Source organism: Labrus bergylta, chromosome 22, assembly GCF_963930695.1.
Source record: "Labrus bergylta chromosome 22, fLabBer1.1, whole genome shotgun sequence".
Taxonomy (NCBI): Eukaryota; Metazoa; Chordata; class Actinopteri; order Labriformes; family Labridae; genus Labrus; species Labrus bergylta.
Window position 1 is genome coordinate 19,286,624 of NC_089216.1, and position 15,917 is coordinate 19,302,540.

Below are 15,917 nucleotides of genomic sequence, written 5' to 3' on the forward strand. Positions count from 1 at the left end.
TCTCTCTTCTGATGCTTAAATCAATACATCATGTAGATTGTTATGTGTTTTTTTCATTGAGAAATTACTCCGCAGTTTAAAGCTCCTGTGAGGAACTTTTGGTTTCAGTCTACTTTGGCACCCCCTGTGGGGAAAAGCAGTAAGCCACACTTATTGTTGATTTTATCCTGTACACGAGCAGGTAGTTGTTCTGTGATGAAAATTCTCCTCCTCCTTTCGATGGTCAAATGTATCGCTCAGCTCATTTTGTTTTTTTGCTGAGGAATTTAGAAAAAAAGCTGCTTCTTCATTCTCTGAGCTGTAAACCCGCCTCGTCTGATACCTACCCCATCGCAGCTCTTACAGGCAATAAAAATAACTGTAGAAATAGTCAAACTTGTCGTAACTGCTCTGGTTGGCTTTTGTTGTTAAAACAGAGGCATCAGTATTAATTTCAGTCCGTTTCTTAATTTGCTAAAAAATGCTGACAGGAGCTTTAAATTAATGAACATGCTTGGCTTGTAACGGATTTAGCATGTAAAAATGGAAAGGTTATCTATGCTAATGAGGAGTATAGTAAAGGGAGTGTGCAGGAATAAATGGGATTCGCTAATCAAAGTGTTAAAGGGAAAGCAGTGAACGGAGACAACAAGTGCATTCAAGCATTCACTGCAGTGATGGCCAACATCCAGAACGCGTTTCCGGCAGAGCAGGCCTCTCTGTAATTGCCGAGTTTTGAGTTCTCGCTTCCTCACTTTGTTCAACCTTCGTTTTATTGCTTCCTCTCCTCCTTCTCAATCTAGAGGGTTTTTTTTTATTTAGTCTTTTGCTGTTGGGCTTTTGGCATAAAGCAGCATGCCCTGCACAATAGACCCAATTATGGCTGGCTTCACTGATAAGTGCATCACTGCTGCAGGTGGAGGTGGAGGAGGTGACGCTAAATATCAAGGGTGGCCGCTCCAGAGGCCTAAAGTAATTGCACTGCGGCAGCGGAGGAGAGGAAGGAGAAACAGAGATGCAGAGCCTTTTTCTTTTTCTTTTACAAATGTCTCCTACTTGATTTTAACCACTGTTCCTGAGTCCTTGAAATCCTCCTTTTTTCTTTTTTTTATCTTTTCCAAGTCAAGCACCACTTGACTTTGTCAGGAGCGTAAGATCTCAGAAGCCATGGGCGATCAAACAAGCTGCCAATCTTCTAAAAGGGACTTTGGACTAATTGTTTTATTGATTGTTGACGGATTAGTCTTTGTGGGCACATGAGCATGACGGCTGATGTTGACAGCTGCCTTATTTGCATCCTCTGAATCATATGCCGAGTGGGCACAAAGCGAACCTGTCTGATATTCAAAACAGAGCAGTTAATCAGCAACAGTAAGCTCACTGAAAACAGTGAAGAGAAGAGAAGTTTCTGCCTCCCACAAGGCTAAGATGGGCTGCAAAAATACGTCCAGACAGGCAGCCAGTCACAGCTTACAAAGTCAAATCCCACTGCTAGTATGCCAAAAAACATGGGTGGATAAGGCGGTGGGGGGGGGAGTTGGTAAAGACGCAGTAGAGCAAATAATCAGCAGCCCCCGGCATTCAGAGATGCCTTCTATAATCCTTGCTGCTCGGAGGAAAAAAATCACCTTGAATCATTGTAGACAGACAGCTCCAGTCGGTATAAAAAGGACAGGTAATGAGGGGGCTGATTGAACAAAAACTAAGTGGTCAAAGTACGTCTGACCTCTTGCTTGTTTCATTAAGCAGCCAATTCTGTCTCACAATGAGACGAGATATGTGACCTTCAGTGCTCATCAACATTCATCAAATACATGCAGTGGTCGTTTTCCTCTGATGTTAGCATCCAGTCAAACTGCTCCGTTGAACAATGCACACACCTGTCAGTCAGCTCAGCCATGCCCCTAAAAATCCAAATTAATGCAAAAACTCTTCGCTGTAATATAATCAAAAATGACCCCCTCAGACTTTACCGACAAAGAAATGAGCTGTTGAGACCAAAACTTTGAACCAGGCTATAAACATGTTTATTTATGCTGCAAAAAACAAGTATAATGGGACCTGATGGGGATTCCTTAGCTTTTGCAGCTAGCTTAAAGTGGACACGCGAGGAACTGCAGTTTTTTTTTTTTGCAATTCTGCATTGGCTTCATTGCAGGCCCCTTGGTGCCACATAGGAGGGTAAATCAACATGTATATATGACAGCTAAGTCCCATAGAAAGTCACTTAGCTTATCTATGTAGCTTAAGTTTACTCAGACGGTAAACATTTCCATGGTAACCAATCAGAAACTGTGTAGTTTTGGTTTTTTAAACCCAAGATCACGAATAAACCATGTTTCTCTTAAAAGGAGGTTGATATTGTCTGTCTTCTACAGGAGCATATACCATCATTTCACACTCAGGTCGCTGGTGGTAAGTCTACCTTGGATGGTTATGACATTATGGCCAATAATCAAATGGAGATAATGAATGGGATTTTTACAGAGCATTTGAGTTTAGTCAGATAAAAATGGTCACGTGGGAAGAAAATGAATGCAGGTGTTGCTTGGTGATTAGCAGAACAGCCTGAAGTCTTTGCCATTAGATCCCTCAGCCACAAAATCTATATTGCAAATTGGTTCAAATGTGGCTTCAGCATCTTCCCTCATTCCCTATTCTTCCAAGATGCCCTTACTTTGCAACAGGCTTTTTTTTGTTTACCATCATTCTCACATTCTTGAAAGCAGGATAAATAGCTTTCCTCTCCCGCAATCTAATTTATGAATAGGCGCTCCTACCCTCCACTTCCAATCCTCTGCTTTAAAACATGTCTCCATACAGGCCTGTTCATTCCATTAGTTCAACCTGTAGGTATCTGAGAGACGCAACCCATGTCTTCCAGAAGTCAGGATTACAGCTGTGAGCACCCCCCCCCCCCCCCCCCCCCCCCCCCCAACACAAAATTGTCCCTAATGAGTGTCAACATGAACTACTTCAGCTGCATGCTGCGGTTTGTTGGTGCAATAATACAAGTTCATGCGTGATCTTGTCTACTGTTGCACAACAATGGTTAACATTCATACAGATATTTACTGATCATGTAGTGACTACACACAGAACATTTCACTGTGGCAGTTTCCTCTCCATGTTAAGTGTGGGAAGACGAATCATTTGAAACCCCAACATGCGCAAAATAAAAGAAAAGAAACAAATAGACCATCCAAAAGCGCATTCACTGTCGGACGAACGTGCAAGTTACGGCACATTTCTTACCTTTAGAGTTTGAAGGGTCCCATACTCTTCTAGAGGAGGCTTCAGTGATAACAGTTGTAGAGTGAGCACTGAGATGAAAAAACGTTACATCACAAGCAGGAACTCAAAACGCGTGTGAAGGCGACGAAGCAGGGACACCAGGTCAAGAGAGAGGCACTCATCAGGAGACGCTCGGATCCTTCTTCAGAGTAGCTGCAGACGCTCCTCTGACTGAGCTATGCGGGTTTTTTTTTTCTTCACGGCACATTAACCCAACAAGTCCCCCTCCTGGCGCACTTTATGCAGCAAGTTGTGGAGGAGATGTGTGTGTTGGTGTTGCAGTCATCTGGTCGCAGCTGGACCGCGTACCAGCTTTCTGCTCGGGTTCCAGCTGTGCAGCTCGCACACACACACACACACACACAAACACACACACACACTGCGGAGCCACAGTCCCGCCTGTTGGTAGTATCACAGCAACACCACAGCCTGTGCACATGCTGGATGTGTACGAGCTGCTACGCACCATCACGCACCACAACAATCAGTCATTATGTTGGCTGCTCTGCGACATCGATGCGACATGCCAATCTAAATAACTTCTTTCTACTCTGTGCACTTCCAGTTAAAAGATGCCTTCAAAGACACCTCATGAACTTAAGAATTGTAAACATTCCTGCATGTGTTCAGATGCTTTGGGCTGAATTACTTATTTTGTTTTATTTCATTAAAAATGAAGCAGGCAGCCGCTGCAGTGATACACTGGAAATGATGCATTGATTCATTTAAATGTATTTGTTACTATATGAGTAGATAACTGGGAAATTATGCATTTTTTCATCAAATGTTTCATGTGTTACTCGTTTTAAGTAGAGACTGTAAACGCTGCATCGTTGTTCTGGTTCTTGCAACCTCCGTTATTTGACACATGTTCATACATTGCACATACCTGTTGCTGCAGGATGAGGTCTTGCCCCCTTCGTGACGTCACATGATGCATTCAGGTCACGGCGGATGAAGAAGGGCTAAGTGACAAATGAAAAACACGCTGTTCTTTTTAAATCCTCACAAAAATGCAGAATAAAACAAAATTCAAAAAAAATATTATATAGGCTTGTTTTCTTTTGCATGAAATAAAAATGGTAGGATTCTAAAAACTAAACAAGTTTAAATAAAAAATAATAATACAATGTTGGACTAATAATTCCCTTTTTTTACTCACTCTGAATCAAAACAAGATCATTAACATTTTAGGAACTTTATGAAAACTGTAAAAGCATATTTGATTCACCTGGTATACACTTTCACAAAAGCTAAGACTTGTTGTGCAGAAGGATTTATCTTTGGCAAAGACATCGACATCTTTGATCGTATTTAATGCTAGGATTTGTCATTCAAGCGCCTCATGTCAAATTGAAATGGCGCGATTTCCGACTGCCTTTGAAGGCAACATTGTACGGAGTCCTCCCCTACCAGGAAGATAAGGGGAACTTGAAGACACGGTACGGGATTTTTTATTTCTAGATATTAAAATTATGTTTGATGAATCTAACAATTTGGCAAAAAGAATCTTTTCGGGTCAACGTCAAACTGAAAGTTAAAGAATTATTGGAAACGTGTCTAAATGACTTCTTCTCCCAGTCACTGACATCTCTGATTCAAATTTTAATTGCAAAATGATATTAGGTAGGCTACACTTTCTGTGTGGTTTAACATAAATGTGTAGTGTTAAATGGCTTCAGCGTTATCATAGTCTACTCCATGATTGTTTTTTTAATTTCCTGTCACTTTGTTTGGTAAGTTATTTTCAAAGTGAAACTAAGCTCTTAAACCTTCACTAAAGAACTTTCAAAACAATTTCAAAATGGTCTTAAAACCGGCTGTACCACATACATATGTAGGTATTCTGATTTGATAAATAAAAGTAAAGGCATGAACAAAATAATTGGTTAAAATGTAGAAAGACTCTTAAAGAAACACAATAAACAGTTACATTAGCCCTGGTCAAACAGACTCATCACTCAGCAAAGATGATCTGTCCATAAAACAGATATTCATTTTATTATATTTGTTTAATCTTCCTTTTTTCTGAAACGTACATAGACACCTGATGGTGCAATTCTTTCTCAACACCAACCTGGTCTTTCCCCCATGCAGGATTCCCCAGCTTGAATCACTCCAAAAACATACACAAGGGGGGAAAGGAGGCCAAGAAAAGGAGGAGGAGATCCTTCACTTTCCCAACATGGACAGCCAGGAGGTGTGCGATTTACTGGAAGAATGTCTCAGAGCAGCAGTTCAAGTCCAGCGGTCCAACCAGCCCACAGAGGCCGAGAGGCTGAACTACTGCAGCTGCAGAGGTCAGACACAAGATGGGGCTGTTCGGTAACATTTCGTTGCAGCAGGAGATGAAGTCAGATTGGGATTTGGGGGAGAAGATTTGGGGCTGGAATTACCAGGAGTTGGAACGATTTTGAAAGGGGGATTTATTTCCTATTTTTAGCTCATGCTTTTTAGAAAACCCGGCTGAGAAGGTAGTTCTAAGCCCTCCTATAAACTCAAACACATCTCTGATGAACTAACAGTTTTCTGTTTTGACTTGTGTAAGACGTGAATCATTTCCTCCTAACACTTGAGTAACTGCTTGATAAAAGATTACCTCATGCTGTCAAAAACTACTCAAACTAAATTGGGAAGTGAGTCCCATTCCAACTATCTTTTATCTCTGGTTTATTTGGCAGGACAGATGCAGTTTACATGGAGAACTAAACAACAATGTTCCAAATTAATGTACTACACCACAGCATTTAGAGCTCATGCAAATCCACTGACTGTCCCTGAAAAGGCCTTTGATATAAAATATATGTAAAATATATGGAGAGCAGGCTTCCAGAAAGAGCTAATCTGTGTTACATTTGGTTGTCAAAAAGTTTCAACAGCCAACACAAATGCCTACACATACTTACATAAACAAACAACTTTAGCAAATGTGGCAACTCCGGTTTGATTTAAGTAAGTAGGAAATGTATTCCATAAGTACCTTTTGCCTTGAAGCGCCCAGAAATTGATATCAAAAATAAACATAAACTTACATTTTGATTGATTTCACAATAGAGTGAATTACAGATATTTTTGAGAGAGGAAACATGTTTTTTTGGTATTTTTTTACACAGTCTTATCGACAGACCTTAAAAATGTAACCTCAGAGAAGCAGCCTCACGACCCCCTGAATCCGTGGTTCTCAACTGGTGGGTCGGGACCCAAAAGTGGGTCTCGAACTTTGTCTGGAAAGAAAAGTGTCAAGAATCTATGAAGCGCTCTTAAAACATGCTGGTTTTGCTCCTTTTCTTGATTTTGTCACATGTTTCGTACCATCTGAGGTCCAAACTGCATTATTTTTCATTCAATAAAACTGATGGGTTGAAATAAATATGCAAAATTTGGGTCACGATTTTCATGAAGGAGTTGGTGGTGGGTCCTGAGGCTGGACCAGTTGAAAACCACTGCTCTAGATGGGCCCGGACCCCAGGTTGGGAACCAATGACCTAGAGCTCTGATCTCAAGATTTTGCAATATTTTTTCGTTGCCTCCACCTTGAAGTCACCCAAGGTTAAAGATTGTAATGTAGTGTATTGTCTTGTGTTTGTATTTGGTCTTTGTCTTCATAGTGTCATAAAAAAAAATATTGACATTATATTCCCTTTTTTTAAACTCCTGATTTCAACATTCAACTTTGCACTTACATATACTGTTACTGGATTCATGAGATTTCTCTTTTGTTTTTTTTACAGACTCGCTGTGTGCAGAACTGGCCTCTCTCCTGCAGGAGGCGATAGAGATGAAGTGGCCCTTTGTGCCCGAGAAGTGGCAATACAAACAGTCTGTGCTTGCAAATGACAAGACCAACCTCAACGACCTCATCAGCAAGCACCTATCTAAGCTACTGGTGATAATCACTTCATTTATTTACAGTTTCCATGTGATTTTAATCAAAGACAATACGTTTGCTGACTGTGTTTAATGTGTTGCCAGGCTCTTTTATTGGCTTCCATTGTGGCTCAGGAGGCATGCATGGCACTGGCGGTCGTCTTTTTAGTCGACCGCTTCCTGTACTGGACAGATGAGTCCAGCCGGCTGCTGAGGATCACCAAGCTGCTCCACAGACAGCATCCCGACACCCCTGTGGCCCCCCAGCTGGTTATACGACAGGCCAGAGTCTACCTTAACTCTGGTATGGCGTGGTAAAGAGAGTGGTTGTGTGAAACATGTGCGGATGATACTCTGTTGATTTCATAGTTTTTATGTGGATCCACTCATGTAGAATTATTAGCCCTATTCAGTCTGCTGTTTCAAGCTGTGATATTTACACCACTGTGACGTTTCCCCTTCAAACTGAATGTCACTGAGGGGTAATGGGTGGGGGGGGGGGGGGGGGGGGGGGAGTGAACCCCCCTCTGTAGCTTCTTCTGATGTAGTAACAGAAGCGTTCAGCAGGGCAAGCGGGGGAGAGCAGCGCTGTGTGTGTGCATGCTGACCGTGTGTGTATGTAGAGCTCCCTCTTCTGCAATGCCAAAACGCCATGTAAACCCACAGACTGGGACAGTAATGTTACAATGTCGCAGAATCGATATGAAGGTACAAAGACGTGATGATGGCTGAGCTTAGTTACAGCACTTTTGCTCAAGAAGTCTGAAAAAGAGCTAACGAGAATGGAGGAGTGACACATCATGCATCTCTCTAATCATTGTTTTGTGGCGAATGGATTGAGGCAAAGTCGTAATGTGAAAATGCTGCCAATACTTTGTCATGATTACACATTTTAATCAGAGAGATATTAGGTCTCCCTGTACAGCGCTGGATTAATGTTGACATGATAAACATGTTCCTGACAGGCAAACTGCAGAAGGCAGAATACATCCTGAGCAGACTCATTAACAGTAGTGGAGCAACAGGTACGTTCCAGCGATGTCACTGTTTAATGACTTTTAATGAGCATTTTGATTGTTTTCTTATAAGCAATTTTAAAAATCCATACTTACTTTCTCACATAGGTTGCTGGGTGTACCAGTCTGAAAGCGATCGGGCTCTTGTGCAGGCTGTTAGTGTTCAAGTACGGGGGATGGTTTTGCAAAAGCTCGGTAAGATTGTTATCCTGAATGAAAGGGGGGGAAAGTTTCCTCCGCTGATGCATTCACATTTTGTCAATTTTTGTGACCTTTTTATTTTAAGGCCTGTGGTTGGAGGCTTCACAGCTAATCTGGGCCTCTCTCGTCGGCTACTATGCTCTTCCTCAACCTGACAAAAAGGTAGCTCAGACATAACAACAACCTCTGCCACACTAGGAGCTTATAAACATGCACACACCTCTGTTTAATTGCACCTATAAACCTCTGCTCTACATGTTGAATTATTGTTTTAGGGCATTGGAACCTCTCTCTTGGCATACTAGCCAACATATTGGTGTCAATGAATGATGAGGACTTTCATACGTTTAGGAAGCATCCAGATATTGATTTGGTGAGTTTAGCCTAAATATTGCGTTCCCTTGTATGTTATCATCTTATTTAGATTATAATACCTTGTCTATGTCCGCCTGTTGTTTGGAGCAGTCCTTACTTGGAGACAGAAGTCGCCGTCTTCTTTCTGCAGCCCAGGCGGCAAAGATGGCGGTAGTGTACAGTCAATACACTTCACTCTATGTGTTGACCAATGTGGTATGTTGCTCCTCTCATTACAGCTCATGGTGTCCTATAAACGGCATTAGAAAATGTTCATTAAATCCTGGACATATTTGTTGTAGAAGTTGTAAAAAAAAAAAAAAAAAAAAAAAAAGGAAAGTTATTAAAAACTATATATGTATCATCAATCAATTATAATTCTTTCCACAGCTCTTGTTCTAATTAAGAAATGAACCATATTTACTGCCAGCCCTCAATACACTTATTTAGTTCCACTTTTGTCCAGTAGGTGGCAGCAGTGAAAGTCATATCACCGGTGTGTCAAATTCCAATCTACTTTTTTATACATTAAAAGCATGAACATAAAACACACAATATATAATAGGCAAAAAAATAATCAATTAGTAAAAATTGATGATTCATGTGATCACTCCGTACAAACCGATTGAGGGGCACGACCTGAGAGCTCACACTGTACGAGTTAAATCAGGATGGAGCATTCACAATTTTCAATAGAAAACTCCCACGGATGGAGGTTGAAGTCAGATCTATGTGTGTTTTAGTTGTCTCATATGCACAGCTCAAATACAAACACCTGCAAAAACACTCTCACAAACACTCAGCATCACTATAAAATATTACATGGGATTTACTAGCGGCTAAATCATAACAAATATTCCCCGTCAGTTGGAGGTCCACAGATATTTCCTGAGTTAATTTATTTTTGAAAACAGATTGAACAGGCATTGCTGAAGTGATTCTGGACGTTTTCGATAAATTTATGCAGGGGCAATCAGGGGAAAAAGCCCCAAAGGGAATCAGATCATGGCTCTGATCTCATTGTGGAAGTGTGTGCATGACTAAAATTTCAAGTGTGCCAGAAAACCATCCCACCGTTCAGGAGCAGCTGATCGGGGGTGTGGTTGGTTGTCTTGCCTCAGTATACACCGCACGACTAATAACACATGATCGAGCTGAATTATGTCTAAATTAGCCTGAAATTGTACAGTGTATGCCTAGCTTAAGGTAGACAGGAAGCGTCCATTTGACTACTTTTCCCTTTTACCATTTTACCTACCTAAAGTACTTTTTCCTCTTTTCCTTCAGGCCACTCAAGGGACCTGCTTGTTGTCTTTCAGTTTCTCAGTGCAGTGCCCTGCCACTCAAAGGCAGTTTTACCTCCTCCAGGCTAAAGAGGCGTTTGAGATCGGTCTGCTAACCAAAGCAGAGGACGAGCTGGTCACCAGCAAGCAGGAACTCCACACATTCCTCAAGGCGGCCTATTCCCTCTCTGTGACTCACAAATGGCTCGGCACTGCTCAGGAGGTTGTGGTGAAGGCAACTGGAGCTTGTCAAAAAGCTTTAGCGACCTTCTACGATTACTGCCAGGCAGATACTCAAGACAAAGATGGCCTCTGTGCTGAAATCATGCACCTCGTTGCTAAAGTCAAGATTCTGTTGGAAGTGAAGCCTTTCCTAAATTCAGACAAGGGGTCTTTTATACCCGACAGCTACAGAAACAATGATGACACATTGGTCAATTTTACATTGGACGGTTTCGCTAAGGTGATGCAGAGGTTCAAAAAGTACCACGCATCACTGTGTGAGACATCCAGCACAAACTGTAAGGGCACCAGTGACAAGATTGATGGGGCAAGGGTATGTATTACTGCACTGGGAACCACCGTTGGTGTTCCAAACACAGAATGCGGCACGGAGGCTTGCAAAGAGTCAACAGTAGCACACAAAGAAGATGAACCACAACAGAAAGGTTCAAACTCATTGGCTGTTCATCCCCTTCCAAAGTCTGACCTGGGCAGCACTTTAGAAATCAGGGATAACCTCGGCTCTTCATGGCAGAACTACTCCCTAAGTAGTTCAGGGTCTCCAAGGCCAAGCAACAGCTACACAGGAAGTGGTGCGATTGTATGCGATGCAAATGCAGGCAGTAAGAGCTGTCTGACGACGGAGTTTGATGATGATAGGGATGACAACATGCTACAGTCTGCTGATAAAAAGGGGAAGCGAGACTTGGTGGACTGTAATTCTGGTCTCAGTTCTCATACGGCTGCAATACCTGCGACTTCCTCAAATAGTAGCAGACAATCAGAGAATAAAAAAGTGATACAAACTGATATAGAGACCCTTGAGACTGAGGATTGGATGACTGATGATGTTGGCGTACCACTGAATTCATCACTAGGTGAAGGAGCAGTGCAATCCCTCTCCCAGCTTACTCTCAGAACCTCCTCCAGCTCCCTCGGTAACAGTTTTGGGTCGCAGTCGTCATGGGAGAAAATCTCACTTGACCTGAACTCGCCCTCAATCATAAAACCTCAGCCACGTAGCCTACCAAAAGCTGGAACCAGGCAAGTCAGCAAGTCACAAGAGTCTGATGAGAGCATCTTCCTGTTGGAAACACTAGATTCAGAAACCTCAGATTCCGCAGATGATCTGAATCACAAAAACCACTTATCTGGATTGGAACCCGGAGCCTCGAACAAGCCAAGACCTTTGGAGAGCACACACATTGACCCAAATATGGACACTGAAGTGGACTTTGTATCTGCAAAACCTGCGCCCAAGAATTCCTTGGCAAATCCAATCCCAAAACATTCCCAATTTTTCCCACAACAGTGTGCATCCACTGAAACTTCCACAGAGAGTTCATTTGAGAGGCTGGAGGAGAATCAAAGCGGGAACCAAAGCAGTGAAGATACTTCTCCAGAAAAAGTCAATATCCCTCAGAGCAAGAACCCCATGTGTTACAGCTGCCTTGAGGCCAGCTATAGAGTAGTCCCTGAGAGACAGTATCTGTTGTCACAGCAGGACTACCAAGCCCTACTGGCTGGAGTTTGCCATGAATGTCTTCTGAGGCGATTGCAAAGTGACAAGATACAATTTAAACTCAAGAAGCACAGAACTGCGCACAGTAAGTTTGAATTCTCAGTGGTGATACCCTGGCTTTTTATACACTTAACTAAGACAGCATATGAGGTTAATATTATGTCGTGGTCAAGAGGTAGAGCAATAGACAACCGGAAACAGGGTTGGCAACTTGATCCAAATTTTCTCCTGTCATTTCTTGGTATCCTTGGGCAAGAAATTAAATTCAAATTAGTTCCTGAATGTGGGCCAGGATCTTGCTTAGTAGCTGGCTGCCAGTGTTGTGTGATTGGAAATGAACTGCAGAAACCTTAAAAAGTGCATTTATAGCTGCTCAACCACAGCATGTTAACATTAGGGCTGTGCATCTTTACTGGCCTCATGGTTCAGTTACAATAATCCTGTCAATGATTAAAAATTAAACGAATACACTCCGATGTAACTGGATTTAAAAATGAAAAACCCGACTGTGTCTAAAATAATGTCTGCTAATATCTAAATGTTATCCTTATTAGATGGTCTTCATTTAAAGTTCTCCAAAGCCACAGGGCTGTGGACAGCCCGGGAGACCTGCCTTTACATCGGGGAGCCAATGGGGATGCAGGGCAAGCAGAGAACGGCAATATGGGTGCAGTTTTTACACCAGGAAGAAAGGTTAAGCAGGTAATAAGATGCATATTAAAAAGGCACAACCTAAACAAATGACTTTACCGTTACTTAATGTGTACGTTTATGATCTTAGCTACGTGGGGAAGGACTATTTGAAGCCAAAGGAGGTCCAGTTTCACCTGAAAGATGTGGAGAGACAGATGACAGCCCAGTACTATGTGACTGAATTCAACAAGAGTCTTTACGACAAGGAAGTCATGGCTCAGATCTTCTTCATTCCTTCAGAAGCTCTGTTGGTGAGGACAATCATAAAGATAAAAGATTACAAACAATTACAGCAATTTGGACATCCTCCAGTTACCAATTTATAGCTAGAAATTTCCCCCCATTATAATTGGGTATGGTGCAGGAAAACACCCTAGCCCTTCCAGCGAGGGGCGTTGTCAAACACAGCTCATTTACATATTTAAAGCTACAGACACAGAAACAGCCTGTTCTGAGCAGGGCTGAAATAGAGGGGTGTATAGGCAGGATCAAATACAGGACCAGAGTGGATTTAGAACAATAAACTTCACACACATGTTTTGGGGAGCTCTGAGACTTATTTAAACTGATTGAAGAGGAGGAGAATATGTGACCTTTAAGCGATAAGCTACACTAGGATTAACACGGAGAACAGCAGATAGATATCAAATCTAGATACATTTAAATGAATGCTTTGCATACACAGACAGGCTTTAATAATAACAACATGTATTGTAAGTTCCCTCTTTTTTTATGTTCTAGATTCTGAATGGAAATGAGGTAGTGGGCTGTGTCACAGTGGAGCCCTACATGCTCGGAGACTTCGTCAAACTGACCAACAACACTGGAAAGAAGGACCAGAGTTTCCCGGCAACCGAGTATGGCCTTGCCTTTGGACACTTTACCTACCGGTTTTCTGACTGTCAGGAAGTTGTTGTGGACCTGCAAGGTGTGTGTGCGTCACTGATAAATCAAATTACTCCTTCTGATTTTGTCATTATGAACATTTTAAGCACATCTAAAAATTTGGGATTTTTTTAAGCAATCATCATTATACATTATCTTTCCGCTTTAATTTCCAGGGTGGGTGACAGCCAATGGCAAAGGGCTGACCTACCTTACAGACCCCCAGATTCACTCCACCATGATCCCCAAAGGCCCCTCCAACTTTGCTGCCAGAGGTCTCAGGTATTTCTTAGAAGAGCAACACGGACCAGAGTGCAACGGCATCTGTCAGCTGCTTCAGCTGCCTCCTGTTGGCTGACAGCCACATGTTCTGCCTCAGAAACTATGACTCTTATCTTATATTTGAGCTCTTAAAATGTAACTATCGTGCTGCTCATGCAAATTCCTGAAAATCCAGGTTTACTATTTAACCAAAATGGTCCCAGCTACAATCTTTGGGCTGGACTTGAAATGCACAATACTTTATATACAACTGAAACATGAAACTGTGTTTTTAGCTGCTAGGTGAAAAAAGACACTTCTTAGACCTGCCATATATGTACAGTCAATGGTACCTGCTGTGTTAATCTCCAATCCAATCCAACTCTATTCATATAGCACATTTTGAAAAAAGCAGTGTTCACCAAAAGTTTACAGTCCTCAAAATAAAGTGGTCATAATCATTAAAAAAAGAGATAAATTAAAAAAATTAAAACAGATGAACAAGATATAAATGTTAAAGACACAAGAACACACCACTCAGAGGCTGCTATGTAAAGTATCAAATTATCCCATTCATGTATTCATACGCCACTGAGGAAGCAGTGGGAGAAACTTAGGGTTAAGTGTCTTGCCCAAGGACACAATGGACATGTTGCTGCAGGAAGCTGGGGATCGAACCCTCGACTTTCTGGTTGAGAGAAGACCGACTCTACCACTGAGTGGTGATGAAAAAGCTTGGTCTCTAGTCTTCATCCTAGTTTATCAAGTGGTTAAAACAACTGGTCGGAAGATCTGATTGATCTTGACGGGGTGTAGGGCTGCAAATGTTCTGAGCCATGCATTTTAAATAGAAATAGTTTCCCAAAGAGAGGTGAATGTTTAGTTTATGAAGAATATCTAAAAGAAGATCAAATTAAGTTTTGCGTTATCGAATCATTGGTGGGCACGGCCTGCTGCTGTCGACTCCTCCCTCCCTCCTCTGTTTGTCCCGATCCTTCTTCCTGCATCACCCCCTATCCCCCCTATTTTTGTTGTAACATAACAAAGAGTAACATCTTTTACCTGCTCTTTGTAGAGTGTCTCGAGATAACGTTCGTTATGAATTCAATTCAGATTAGGATGAATTGATTTGTTTTATGATCTTCTTTGAATGCTATAAAATGAATTGTAATTTAGGAACTAATAGTTTCAGGGATTTGAGTGGATGAGTCGGCCTTCAGCTCTTTTTTTTTTTTTTTTAAATAATGTGCTTTGTGAATCAATGTCTTGTAGAAGAGCTGCAAATTATTTAAGATTCTTCTTTCACCCCCTTCTCATTCAAGATTTGAGATTTTATGCTTGTATTCAATTTTACTTTGTTTGGTCGATGAATGCAATAAACTTCTATAAATTAATGAATTAATAAGTATGTGGGGCATTAAATAGGTTTGTTGAGTGTCTGTAAAAGCTGACTGAAAAATGAGTTTGATGTTAAAAAAATAAAGTAATAAAATATTAAAATCAACTATTTGCTACAGAACTGCAAGAGGATTAGGGCCGCTGAAAAGATAAATCTGACTTTAATCTCAGAATTCTGAGAAAAAAGTCATAACCCCAAACATCTTTTTTTCAGTGGCCCTAATCCTCTTCAAGCCCAAGTTGAGTTTATGTTGCAATAAATTCTGTAAAAGCCTGTTGTTGTGTTTTTGATATGTTTGTTTGATTCATCACTGTCCTCTCACCATGTGACTGGATTGTGGTTCAACTGGATTCAGCAAGAATCACCTGACACTGTGACACTGAAGGGAGAGTAAAGGTTGCTCTTGATAAAAACAAATGTGTCTGTCACGAGACGAGTTTAGAGCTGGCTTCCATCGAAATATGCTCCATTTAAACTTTAACTTCAGTCATCTTATTTATTATCATTTAAATATATCTGACTGGAAAATAATTTGAGGACATGCAAACATCAAAAGGGACTTTCAGACTATGTTACATGTCAGCTCTTTTCCCCATTTTTATTCAAAGAAAATGTTCTGATTTTATATCTGATTTTGTGCAGGTGAATATAAAAAGGTCAAATCTCCTTTTAAGTCAAGGGATCAAAAAAACTGAGGGAGAATATTACCTAAGTTACCACAGTTAAGACAGTCATATGACTGCTGCTAATCTGTAGGGTAATTGACCTTGTGAATAACAATGTTGAAGGGATGGTTCACTTTTCATGCGGGGTTGTGTAAGGCTCTCTCCACTTGTAAAAGTACTACGTACCACACATATCAGTCAGCACAGTCCGAGTTTGAATAGTTCCAGCTCTGATCTGAGATTCTGTACATAGAACACTTCATACAACCCCACTTC

At 41.4% G+C, this 15,917-nt stretch overlaps 2 protein-coding genes across 8 annotated transcripts in view; one reads left to right on the plus strand and one right to left on the minus strand.

Moving 5' to 3' along the window:
• Window positions 1–8,952, minus strand: part of LOC109992852 (RAS guanyl-releasing protein 2) — a 59,195-nt gene extending 50,243 nt beyond the window's left edge. For 2 of the 7 annotated variants that reach the window (XM_065950312.1, XM_065950311.1), the window contains exon 1: window positions 3,235–4,021. The gene's annotated coding sequence lies outside the window, so the exon portion shown is untranslated. Of the gene's footprint in view, window positions 1–3,234; window positions 4,022–4,162; window positions 4,239–5,350; window positions 5,491–8,252; window positions 8,273–8,791 lie in introns of those variants that run through there. The other 5 variants (XM_029279653.2, XM_029279652.2, XM_065950310.1 and 2 more) reach the window with 5 other exon arrangements.
• Window positions 5,442–14,975, plus strand: LOC109975372 (alpha-protein kinase 1-like). The gene is given in 14 exon segments (XM_065950309.1): window positions 5,442–5,573; window positions 7,005–7,159; window positions 7,246–7,444; window positions 8,106–8,165; window positions 8,265–8,351; window positions 8,443–8,519; window positions 8,633–8,644; window positions 8,647–8,730; window positions 8,823–8,927; window positions 9,999–11,823; window positions 12,293–12,440; window positions 12,520–12,682; window positions 13,173–13,359; window positions 13,493–14,975. Coding segments are annotated over 14 exon segments (3,399 nt in total). The 5' UTR covers window positions 5,442–5,458; the 3' UTR covers window positions 13,675–14,975.
• The last annotated feature ends 942 nt before the right edge of the window (window positions 14,976–15,917 follow it).